We start from the raw sequence: 13138 nt of genomic DNA, 5'->3' as shown, positions 1-13138 counted from the left end.
GACAGTGTATAAAAGGTTTTAGTTGGGTTGGTTTTATTTGGTACTGTGTGTGTGTGAATGTGTGAGAGTTACGCCCTGGTTTTCAAGTACGAATGGCCCAATTTTAGACAGTTATCCTGGGAGATGAAGGAACTACTAGCTGTACCCAGTATCCTCAAATTGAGTCTAATTTACGGATTCTCTCCACAGAAAAATGTACGAGTATAACCAAAGCATGCTGCATTAAATTTGAGGGAGTCCACAGACATCCTGCCTAGGTTAAGAATCCCCATGCTAGAGATCTCTCAGATCTTTGGTAAGTCAGGGTCACATGACCTTCCCAGTATCAAGTCCAACAGGACAGGAGGCAAGTACCTGAGGATGTCATGGTGGCTTAGAACTTGCTGTGCCCTGCCAGGAATAGCACAGATAATCCTGCCTCCTCCTTGAGCCATCACAGTTAGCTGTGAATAAATCCCCACAGAGAAGAGGTAAAGCAGCCTGGATGCAGACCAACCTTCAGTACTAACGATCCTCCTTTCCATCTGCGAGGCAGAAGCACTTCTCACACCTCATTCTTTTCCCATCCACTCTTCATCCTTGCCTGTTTCATTCCCTCCCTCTGCCAAAGATTGAATACACCTCTTTTTAAACCCTTTCTCGGGGCTAGGGTCTAGGAATACAAATGTGAATAGAACATGGCTCCTCTAATTTATTAAACAAACTTCCTGAATATTTACTGAACCCAATGCTCTTTAGTTTTTACAATCTACATCCTAGTGAGGAAACATGCACGTACACACATGGACACACACTACTGGCCCACAAGCCATTCACGTGTATACAATCATAATGCAACATAAAAGGAGGCTATAATTGAAAGATATGTAAGCAACTATCGAAGCGGAGACTGTCTGCTTGGGAAGGTGAAATTGATTCCTATTTCCAAAATCAAATAGGAATTTTCCAAGCAGACAAGGGTGGAAGAGGGGACAACATGTGCAAAGCCATTCAGGTGCCAAAGAACATAGTAGTGGCTGAGCCTCAGAGGCATGTGCCAGATCAGCAGGAGTTAGAGCATGAAACACAGGGAAAGGCCGAATCCTGGATGTCCTCAATTGCCACATAAACGCATGAGTACTGACAGAGCTTCTGGGAGGCTCTAGGCAAAAGAAGGAAATGACAGATTTTGACTTTAGAAGGCCAACTCTGATGACAGAATGAAAGATGGGTTAGATGAGGACCTAATGAAAAACAGGAAGATCAGTTGGGCAGGAGGCTCTTGAGTGGTGCTGGTGAAGGCTAAAAGAGGGTCTAAATTCTAGAGGGGTGGTAGGGAAAGAGAGGAAGGGCAAATATGAGAGATTCAGAAGACAGCATGGGAAGAAACTGGCAAATAATTAAATGGGTGGAAGTGGGGGGGTGAGGAAGGAGTCACTAGGATGACTGCCAGTTCCTTCTTTGAGCAACTAGAAATGAAGGCGACCAAATACAAGGTTATATGGGGGAAGATAATGAGGCCTGAGGGACATGGAGAGTGTGAGGGACTGTAAGATAAATAGCTGTTGATGCCCATTCTGGTGACAGAACTGCAGGTCAAATGAACACACACTATTTGTCCAGTCCTAGTTCTAAGCTCCTCCCTTACCGAATTTGAAATTGAAATCCGTATGTGCATGTTGCCAATCTTCCGTGGAAAAAATAATTCTTTATAAAACTCTCTAGAGTGAGACAGATCCTCTCAAATATGAAAAGGCCCACTTGTGTTGTGCGTAACGATGAGAAAATCATCTTCGTGCGAAATTTGCCTTTCTCTCCCCTTACATCATAGCTGACTCCGCCAAGACGACTATGATCGTTTTTATTCCTCCGCCAACCCGCCACTGCAACTTTTGGCTGTACAAGACGAATACTTCCATATGGTGCAATGTTTATGTTAAGATGGGGGAAAATGTGAGATGCTTTCAGTAAATTTTATTCAAGAAGTAATGAATTTATACATTCTAAGCAGCTGGAACAAAATATTGGTCTGTAATTGATTCTGAATGAAGCGTTTTTCAAAAGGAATAGAAAACTTGGGGCCATTTGTTAATTACTGATGTTTAGAGATCTTGGGTGCTGTCATGCAGCCCTCCCAGGCTGTGACCTCAGACATATGATTTGACATATTGAATCTCTTTTGCCTCATCTGGAAAATGGGTTTAGCAATTTTACCTACTCATAGGGTTTTTGTGAGGATTAAATCAGCTAACACAAGTAAAGAGCTTGGGATAGTACTCATTATGTAGCAGACACTCAGCAAATGTTAGTTCTTTCTTTTTACCTATTACCTATAGTCTGAGTCACAAGAGAAGGGGAATAGGATGAGGATGGGGGTAGGAAGGAAGGACTGAGAAAGTGTATGAGAATGAAGTTTTTAAGGATTTATCTATAAAAAAATGCCCACTGCCACCTCAGAATCTGCAGAGACAAGGGAGTTGTGTTGAGTACAACTGATTTTTTAAAAATATTTTTTGGGAAGCAGGTGTGGGTACGTGAAGCCTGTAAAACCAGGAGTTTTCTGATATACTTTTGGGATCATCATGCATTTTTATAATTATTGAAATCACTAGAACAAATGAGAGCAGGAGAAGGCAAGTCCTAAAAAACCTGTCTAGAGGGGACTATTTACCATGCAAAAACTACCCCATGTCTGTGTGAAACCAATGCACAGAATTTATTCTATCAATGCATTATTATTTTGGACAAACTGCCAACTTTTGTTTTAGTTTTTAGTCACAAAAGCACAATGATTTTTTAGAATAATTTTTAATGTCTTCTGTTTAGTCTTTACATTTACAAAGCATTTCTATGCCTTTCTAATTTAATACTGATAAAAATCAAGCAAAGTAAATATTAGCCCTATTTTAAAATAGCAAATATTTGGTATACATTTACTGTGTACCAGGTACGTACTAAATGCTCTGTGAGGCATGCCCCATTTAGTTCTTCCGACAAACCTGCAAAGTAGGTACTATTTCATCATCTGAGGCTAGAAAAGAAAAGTTAAATAACTCTCTTAAGATGACCCAGAAGTAAAGAGCAAAGCCAGGACTTGAATCCACGAGTCTGACTTCAAAGCCCACTCCTAACTCCTAACCACTGTATTCTGCTGTTGAAGGATAATGAGATACATGTTCTTTCCCAGTATGGCAATGTATTTGGTTTGAACTCAGCCTAATTATTTACAGTCATGTAAACAACTGTTGTGAAATTATATAGAAACATTAAACTTTTTGATCTCTATTTCTATATTATGTTCCTAGAATTGCTACAGACAGATGCACATCTTAATGTACATTTTCCTCTCTAAGGTTATGAGAATCTGGACAAGACCAATAATTGTTGAATAAAGTTTCCAAATACCTAAAGTACTTGTAATAGACTAAGAATCTGTTTCTTGTTTATCTGTAATCAGTTTAATAGTTGCAGGTAAGAAAATTTAAGCACAATTTTAGTGAAGCTTAGCCACCAAACTTTTGACCAGTTCAATAACGCAAAGGACAAAACCTGTTCATAAAAATGAATTTTTAATTTCATGAGCATAAGAAAAAAAAACCCTAAAACCTGTCCCATATCCCTCCCACTCATGCAAACAGCTCTCAAATGAGATTCTTCAAATTTTACGTTTTTTCCATTCTGGCTCATTCTTTGCTTCCTCATCATCAGATTCAACTTGGGCAAACATGGTTTTGGGCTGAGTCCTAAAAGAAAAATTAAAGAAGAGAAGGAAAAATTTAGTCAGAAAGTATTTGTTACATTAGATTTTGCTTCCTTCATCAAGTGGGAGCAAACGTGGGGCATAAATTACAACTCAATTATTAAATATAAATCATTAAACTTCTGGCAAAGAAAAAGACAATGGAAATTTAATTATGGTCAGGAAAAGAGCCAAAGATTCTTTTAAAGATTTACCCTCTGTGGCAGACTGTACACACTGTTCTTTCCTTAAATAAAATGAAAATGCATCAAATTCAGTGGAACTTCACCCATCCTAAGCACCCTCCACCTGAAACTCTGGGTAACTGGACCATATGGAAGAACAAACTACAGTCACCAAGCAAGAATCTACATGATCTTTATTAAGACCATTTATTAAGATCTCTGAGTTGTTCCTAGGCTTCTGTAGTGCAAATATGTGTTTATAGTACACATAAATGGGAAAATATGAGTTAGTTTTCTTATCTAATGAATTTGAGCCTGCAAAAATAAAAACCAAAGTAAACAAATGAATATCCCCTGCATTCCTACACTCAGCCCAATGCATGGAAATGCCAAGTGCTTTAGGATACACCACTGATACATGGCTGTAATACTGCCACACACATCAAGCAATCTGCACAAAGACTTTCTGTGCTTTGTAAACATACCTGGTTCAATGACATCCCTTTTCACACTACTCACATAAGAAATATCTCCAAGAAAATGTCAAGTGGTTATAATGTCTGCCCCTTTTGGTCATGCTAACTCTGATTTTATTTTAAAAAACAGCTCTATCGCATTATGAAGAAACATTAAAGCACATCTGCAGGTTATATATTTCGGCTTGTATTTTCATTTAGAATCATTATATCCACGTAATTCCAGAATGGTAAAAATAATGACAACTATAATTCCTTTTATTTGGCAAGAAAACCAGGATAAACTTTATATTACCTCTTGCTGCTTTTTTATTATCCTGGGGAAGAAGCATAAACCATCCACAACTCATGCTGATGTTGTCTGACATGAGTCATGTACTAGAATTTCTCGTGAATAAGCTGATCATTATTCTTGTCTCTCCAGTTACCTCACACACCTACCTAGAGCCCAAGCTGTCCCCACACACAACCCAGTTGGTTAAACTTCTTGTCACTTTAAGACACTGCTATGATATCTATAAACAGGTCACAGCTCTTAAATTTCAAAAAGCAGCTACAGGTTTTGATAGGCCATAAGTTGCTGAATTCCTAACTGGCTTTCTAACATGCTACAACAAGGCAATTGGTGCTTATTACATATTTCATCTTCTGGCAAAGATGCTGACCAGTTAGGTATGGATAAACCTGTTCAAGAACAAATTTGTCCAGGTTAAAAAATCCTTTGAATTAGATATTTAACTTCTCAGTGGGAAAAAAAGGAACAAGGTCTTCCAAGGACATCTGACAATGCTTCGTAGGACACCAGCTCATCAATGTTAGTTGTAATGAGATTTAAGTACTAAGAAATTGCAATCTAGTTTCTTGGATATAAAGAAGGAAATTAAATGGCAAATTACAGGAAGAAATGTAGAGTCTGAAAAGGCTATTTCATTTAAGGGGTTATTCTCTGTATCAGACTGTTCTCACGCTGCTAATAAAGACATATCTGAGACTAGGTAATTTATAAAAGAGGTTTAATGGACTCACAGTTACACCTGCCTGGGGAGGCCTAATAATCATGGTGTAAGGCAAATGAGGAGCAAAGTTATGTCTTACATGGCAGCAGACAAGAGAGTGTATGCAGGGGAACTGCCCTTTGTAAAACCATCAGATCTTGTGAGATTCACCATCACAGCAACAGCATGGGAAATTACTTCCCACTAGGTCCTTCCCATGATGTGAGAATTATGGGAGCTACAATTCAAGATGAGATTTGGGTGGGGACACAGCCAAACCGTATCACTCTTTTTTTAGAGACAGAGTCTTTCTCTGTCACCTAGGCTAGAGTGCAGTGGCACAATCATAGCTCAATGTAACTGAACTTCCGGGCTCAAGTGATCCTCCTGCCTCAGCCTCCCCAGTAGCTAGGACTGCAGATGTGCACCACCATGTCTGATCAATTTTTTTATTTTTTTGCAGAGACATGGTCTTGCTCATGTTGCCCAGGCTGGTCTCAAGTGCCTGGCCTCAAGCAATCTGCCCATCCTGGCCTCCCAAAGTGCTGGGATTACAGGCATGAGTCACCATGCCCAGCTAAGATATTAGTCTTTTTAATATTCCACCTACTTCCAAAAGTATCTGTAGGAGGTTGATGGCTAACATTAAAGGGCACGGAATCAACAAAACTACATAACAACATCTAGAAAGAGGCATGAGAGGATGTTTTGGTGGGATGGAAATGTTCTATAATCTTGACTGAAATGGTGATTAACAGGTGTATGCATTTGTCAAAACTTGAAATGGGTACATTTTGTATTTTATTGTATGTAAATTGTACCTCAATAAAGTTGATTTGTAAAGAAACTAAAAACAAAACAAATTGGTAGAAAATAAAGAACCAAGGAATGAAAGGGTAATTGAGCATTAAACTTAGCACTGAATTTCCTAGCAGCCACGAGAAAAGAAAAAGGACAAATATTTGTTTTTCAAAGGAGATATTGCGTTTTGTTTTTTTTTTTTTTTCACCTAGTATTGAACTCAGTTAATTCATTGAGTAAATGTTTGCATCAGGGTCACTTCAACTGTCATTTCCAATCACTAGATCACAACAGTTTCCTTGGTCCCCACTAGGAATTAAAATGTAGGGAATATTAAGTTGTTTGGAAGGTAAGACAGTTAAACATCAAAGTCCTTTTTGCAAAACTCCATGACATTTAATTTCTACTTTTGAACTAATCATAATGTTGCCAGCAAAATGTCCACATTATATGTATGTATAATATTTTTTTCTTCTTAAAAAAAACAGGATACATGTGCAGAACGTGCAGGTTCGTTACATCAGTATACACGTGCCATGGTGGTTTGCTGCATGACCTGTCCTCTAAGTTCCTTTCCCTCACACCCCAACCTCCAAAAGGCCCTGGTGTGTGGTGTTCCCCTCTCTGTGTTCATGTGTTCTCAATGTTCAACTCCCACTTATGAGTGAGAACATGAGGCGTTTGGTTTTCTGTTCCTGTGTTAGTTTGCTGAGGATGATGGCTTCCAGCTTCATCCATGTCCCTGCAAAGGACAGATCTCATTCCTTTTTATGACTGTATAGTATTCCACATGGAATACTATACTTCTTTATCCAATCTATCACTGACGGGCATTTGGGTTAGTTCCATGTCTTTGCTATTGTAAACAGTGCTGCAATAAACATACGTGTGCATGTGTCTTTAGAGCAGGATGATTTATATTCCTTTGGGTATATATCCAGTAATGGGATTGCTGGGTCAAATGGTATTTCTGGTTCTAGATCCTTGAGGAATCGCCATACTGTCTACCTCAATGGTTGAACTAATTTACATTCCCACCAACAGTGTAAAAGTGTTCCTATTTCTCCACAGCCTTGCCAGCATCTATTGTTTCCTGACTTTTTAATAATCGCCATTCTCACTGGCGTGAGGTGGTATCTCATTGTGGTTTTGATTTGCATTTCTCTGGTGATCAGTGATGTTGAGCTTTTTTTCATGTTTCTTGGCTGCATAAATGACTTCCTTTTAGAAGTATCTGTTCATATCCTTTGCCCACTTTTTGATGGGTTTTCTTCTTGTAAATATGTTTAAGTTCCTTGTAAATTCTGGATATTAGACCTTTGTCAGATGGGTAGATTGCAAAAATTTTCTCCCATTCTGTAGGTTGCCTGTTAACTCTGATGATAGTTTCTTTTGCTGTGCAGAAGCTCTCTAAGTTTAATTAGATCCCATTTGTCAATTTTGGCTTTTGTTAAAATAGCTTTTGACATTTTTGTCATGAAGTATTTGCCCATGCCTATATCCTAGGAATAGTATTGCCTGGGTTTTCTTCTAGGGTTTTTATGGTTTGGAATTTTACATTTAAGTCTTTAATCCATCTTCAGTTAATTCTTGTATAAGGTATAAGGAAGGGGTCCAGTTTCAGCTTTCTGCATATGGCTAGCCAGTTTTCCCAGCACCATTTACTAAATAGGAGATCCTTTCCCCATTGCTTGTCTTTGTCAGGTTTGTCGAAGATCAGATGGTTGTAGATGTGTAGGTTTCTGAGGCCTCTGTTCTGCTCCATTGGTCTGTATGTCTGTTTTGGTACCAGTACCATGCTGTTTTGGTTACTGTAACCTTGTAGTATGTTTAAAGTCAAGTAGCGTGATGCCTCTAGCTTTGTTCTTTTTGCTTAGGATTGTCTTGGCTATACGGGGTTCTTCTTTGATTCCATATGAAATTTAAAATAGTTTTTTCTAATTCTGTGAAGAATGTCAATGGTAGTTTGACAGCAATAGCATTGAATCTATAAATTACTTTGGGCAGTATGGCCATTTTCACCATATTGATTCTTCCTATTCATGAGGATGGAATGTTTTTCCACTTGTTTGTGTCCTCTCTTAATTTCCTTGAGCAGTGGTTTGTAGTTCTCCTTGAAGAGGTTCTTCACATCCCTTGTTAGCTGTATTCCTAGGTATTTTATTCTCTTTGTAGCAACTGTGAATGGGAGTTCATTCATGATTTGGCTCTCTGCTTGTCTATTGTTGGTGTAAAGGAATACTTGTGATTTTTGCACAATGATTTTGTATCTTGAGACTTTGCTGAAGTTGCTTATCAGTTCAAGAAGTTTTTAGGTTGAGATGATGAGGTTTTCTAAATATAAAATCATGTCATCTGCAAACAGAGACAACTTGACTTCCTCTCTTCCTATCTGAATACCTCTTGCCTGATTGCCCCAGCCAGAATTTCCAATACTACATTGAATAGGAGTAGTGAGAGAGGGCATCCTTGTCTTGTATCAGTTTTCAAAGGGAATGCTTTTGGCTTTTGCCCATTCAGTGTAATATTGGCTGTGGGTTTGTCTTAAATAGCTCTTGTTATTTTGAGATATGTTCCATCAATACCTAGCTTATTGACAGTTTTTAAAATGAAGGGGTGTTGAATTTTATCTAAGGCCTTTTCTGCATCTATTGAGATAATCAAAATGTTCCTATTTTTCCACAGCCTCCCAGCATTTATTCTTCCTGACTTTTTAATAATCATCATTCTGACTGGCGTGAGATGGTATCTCGTGGTTTTATCTGCATTTCTCTGATGATCAGTGATGTTGAGCTTCTTTTCATACGTTTGTTGGCCACGTAAATGTCTTCTTTTGAGAAGTATCTGTTGATTATCTTTTGCCCACTTTTTGATGGGGTTGTTTTTTTCTTGTAAATATGTTTTTGGTTTTTGTCTTTGGATCTGTTTATGTGATGGATTATGTTTATTGATTTACGTATGTTGAACCAGCCTTGCATCCCAGGGATGAAGCTGACTCGATGACATGGATTAAGTTTTTTGATGTGCTGCTGGGTTCGGTTTGGCAGTATTTTATTGAGGATTTTTGCATCAATGTTCATCAGGGACATTGGCCTGAAGTTTTCTTTTTTGTGTGTGTTTATCTTCCTGGTTTTGGTATCAAGATCATGCTGGCTTCATAAAATGAGTTAGGGAGGAGTCCCTCCTTTTCAGTTGTTTGGAATAGTTTCAGAAGGAATGGTACCAGCTTCTCTTTGTACTTCCGGTAGAATTTGGCTGTGAATCGTCTGGTTGTGGGCTTTTTCTAGTTGATAGGCCTCAATGTCAGAACTTGTTATTGGTCTACTCAGGGATTCTACTTTTTTCTGGGTTAGTCTTGGGAGGGTGTATGTGTCCAGGAATTTGTCCATTTCTTCTAGATTTTCTAGTTTATTTGCTTAGAGGTGTTCATAGTATTCTCTGATGGTAGTTTGTATTTCTGTGGGGTCAGTGGTGATATCCCTTTTATTATTTTTTATTGCATCTATTTGATTCTTCTCTCTCTTCTTATTAGTCTAGCTAGCAGTTTATCTATTTTGTTAATGTTTTCAAAACACCAGCTCCTGGATTTGTTGATTTTTTGGAGGGTTTTTCATGTCCCTATCTCCTTCAATTCTTCTCTTAGTTATTTATTGTCTTCTAGCTTTTGGATTAGTTTGCTCTTGCTGCTCTGGCTCTTTTAATTGTGATGTTAGGGTGTCGATTTGAGATCTTTCTAACTTTCTAATGTGGGCATTTAGTGCTAGAAATTTCCCTCTTAATACTGCTTTAGTGGTGTCCCAGAGATTCTGGAACATTGTCTCTTTGTTCTCATTGGTTTCAAAGAACTTCTTTATTTCTGCCTTAATTTCACTATCTATCCAGGAGTCATTAAGGAGCAGGTTATTCAATTTCCATGAAATTATGTGGTTTTGAGTGAGTTTCTTAATTGTGAGTTCTAATTTGACTGCACTGAGGTCTGAGAGGCTGTTGTTATTATTTCAGTTCTTTTGCATTTGCTGAGGAGTGTTTTACTTCCAATTATGTGGTCGATTTTAGAATAAGTGCCATGTGGAAATGAGAAGAATGTATATTTTGCTGATTTGGGGTAGAGAGTTCTGTAGACGTCTACTAGGTCCATTTGACCGAGAGCTAAGTTCAAGTCCTGAATTTCCTTGTTAATTTTCTGTCTCGTTGATCTACTACTGACAGTGGAGTGTTAAAGTCTCCCACTATTAATGTGTGGGGGTCTAAGTCTCTTTGTAGGTCCCTAAGAACTTGTTTTATGAATCTGGGTGCTCCTGTATTGGGTACATATATATTCAGAATAGTTAGCTCTTCTTGTTGAATTGTTCCCTTTACCATTACGCAATGCCCTTCTTTGCCTTTTTTGATCTTTGTTGGTTTACAGTCTGTTTTGTCAGAGACTAGGATTGCAACTCCTGCTTTTTTTGCTTTCTATTTACTTGGTAGATTTTCCTCCGTCCCTTTATTTTGAGCCTGTGTGTGTCTTTGCACATAAGATGGGGCTCCTGAATACAGCACACCAATGGATCTTGACTCCTTATCCAATTTGCCAGTCTGTGTCTATCTTTTAATTGGGACATTTAGCCCATTTACATTTAAGGTTAGTATTGTTACGTGTGAATTCAATCCTGTCATCATGATGCTATTTGGTTACTTTGCACACTAGATGCAGTTTCTTCGTGGTGTCAGTGGTTTTTATATTTTGGTGTGTTTTTGCAGTGGCTGGTATTGGTTTTTCCTTTCCATATTTAGTGCTTCTTTCAGGAGCTCTTGCAGTGCAGGCCTCATGGTAACAAAATCCCTCAGCATTTGCTTGTCTGGAAAGGATTTTATTTCTCCTTCGCTTATGAAGCTTATTAGTTTGGCTGGATATGAAATTCTGGGTTGAAAATTCTTTCCTTTAAGAATGTTGGATATTGGCCCGCAATCTCTTCTGGCTTGTAGAGCTTCTGCTGAGAAGTCTGCTGTTGGTCTGATGGACTTCCCTCCCTTTGTAGGTGACCTGGCCTTTCTCTCTGGCTGACCTTAACAGATCGACCTTGGAGAATCTAGTGATTAAGTGTCTTGGGGTTGATCTTCTCATGGAATATCTCAGTGGTGTTCTCTGTATTTCCTGAATTTGCATGTTGGCCTGTCTTGCTAGGTTGGGGAAGTTCTCCTGGAAAATATCCTGAAGTGTGTTTTCCAGCTTGTTTCCATTCTCCCCATCTTCTTCTGGTACCTCAATCAATCATAGGTTCATTTTTTTAATGAAGTCCCATATTTCTTGGAGGTTTTGTTCATTCTTTTTCATTCTTTTTTCTCTATTCTTGTCTGCGTGTCTTATTTCAGTAAGGTGGGCTTCAAACTCTGATATCCTTTCTTCTGCTTGGTTGATTTGGCTGTTGATATTTGTGTATGCTTCACAAAGTTCTTGTGCTGTGTTTTTCAGCTCCATCAGGTCGTTTATGTTCCTCTCTAAACTGGTTATTCTAGTTTAGCAATTCCTCCTCCAACATTTTATCAAGCTTCTTAGCTTCTTTGCATTGGGTAAGGACATGCTCCTTTAGCTCATCATAGTTTTTTATTATCCATTTTCTGAAGCTTACCTCTGTCAATTTGTCCATCTGATCCTCCATCCAGTTCTGTGCCCCTAATGGAGAGATGATGCAATCATTTGGAGAAGAAGAGGCACTCTGGCCTTGTGGGTTTTCAGCATTTTTTTGTTGACTCTTTTTCATCTTCATGAGTTTGTCTAGTTTCGGTCTTTGAGGCTACTGACCCTTGGATGGGGTTTTTGTGGGGTCTTTTTGTTGTTGTTGATGCTGTTGTTGTCACTTTCTGCTTGTTTTTCTTTCAATAATCAGGGCTACTCTTCTCTAGAGCTGCTGCAGTTTGCTGGGGGTTCACTTCAGGCCCCATTCATCTGATTTGCTCCCACGCCTGGAGATGTCACTCAAGGAGGCTGGAGGGCAGCCAAGGTGGGTGCCTCCTCCTTCTTCTGGGACCTCTAACCTCACGGGGCACCAACCTGATGCCAGTAGGATTGCTCTTGTATAGGGTGTCTGACAATCTCTGTTGGAGGGTCTCACCCAGTTGGATGGCATGGGGAGCAGGACCCATTTAATGAAGCATTTTGTCCCTTGGTGGAGAGGGTGTGTTTCGCTGGGGGGAAACCCACTCGTCTGGGCTGCCCGGATTCCTCAGAACTACCAGGAGAAAAGGCAAAGTCTGTTGGTCTGCAGAGACTAAGGCCACCCCTCCTGCTAGGGACTCAGGCCCAGGGAGATCCCAATTCTGTCCCTGAGCCTCTGCCTGGAGTTATTGGAGATCCTGCAGGGAAGCCATGACCACTGAGGAAGAATAGGTCAGGGTTAGACCTGAAGAGGCACGCTAGCCACAGAATGCCACAGCCGGCGTGTTGGGCTGTGGGGACAAGTCTTGGGACCAAGCCGTCCAGCCTTCCTGGCTCCAGCAGGGGAAAAACGCAGCCTGGAGTTATAGAAATGGGTGCTGCCCTTCCCCCACCCAGAGAGCTTAGCGTGTTAGGCAGTTGCTAGTCCCAGTGCTAGCTGCTGCCCCTCCCCCAAGGAGCCAAATAGCAGACAGCCATAGCCAGTGCTGGTCACCCCTTTCCCTGGGAATTCGGTAGGCTTAAGCAGATTCCAGCTAAAAGGCTGTAAGAATCTGCACATCTGCACATTCCAGGGTTGGGATGCTAGGCCCTGGTGGCCTGGGTCTGCAAGTGGGATCTTCTGATCCGTGGGTTGCACAGTTCCATGGGAAAAGCAGTTTCCCCAGCTGGATAGCATGTTCACTCACCGCCTCCCTTAGCTGGGGGGAGGGGGGTTCCCCTTCCCCGTGTGGCTCTCAGGTGGGTTGCTGCACCACATTGCCCTTCCTTCTGTGGGACACATCAGCCTTCTAGTCAATTTTGATGAGAGAACCTGGATACCTTGG

The 13138-nt window shown here is 40.0% G+C and overlaps 1 protein-coding gene across 4 annotated transcripts in view; it reads right to left on the bottom strand.

The window, feature by feature from the left end:
• Positions 1–3531: 3531 nt before the first annotated feature.
• WDR70 (WD repeat domain 70) overlaps positions 3532–13138 on the bottom strand; it is a 365884-nt gene continuing 356277 nt past the window's right edge. For all 4 annotated transcript variants that reach the window (XM_054555494.2, XM_054555493.2, XM_002815513.6 and 1 more), the window contains one exon: positions 3532–3722. In XM_054555494.2, the coding sequence (XP_054411469.1) occupies positions 3635–3722 (88 nt within the window). In that variant the 3' untranslated portion in view covers positions 3532–3634. The remainder of the gene's footprint in view (positions 3723–13138) is intronic.

The sequence above is a fragment of the Pongo abelii genome, chromosome 4 (genome assembly GCF_028885655.2).
Source record: "Pongo abelii isolate AG06213 chromosome 4, NHGRI_mPonAbe1-v2.0_pri, whole genome shotgun sequence".
Taxonomy (NCBI): Eukaryota; Metazoa; Chordata; class Mammalia; order Primates; family Hominidae; genus Pongo; species Pongo abelii.
Note: the sequence above shows the minus strand (reverse complement) of the source record. Positions and strands in the feature narration are given on the sequence as shown.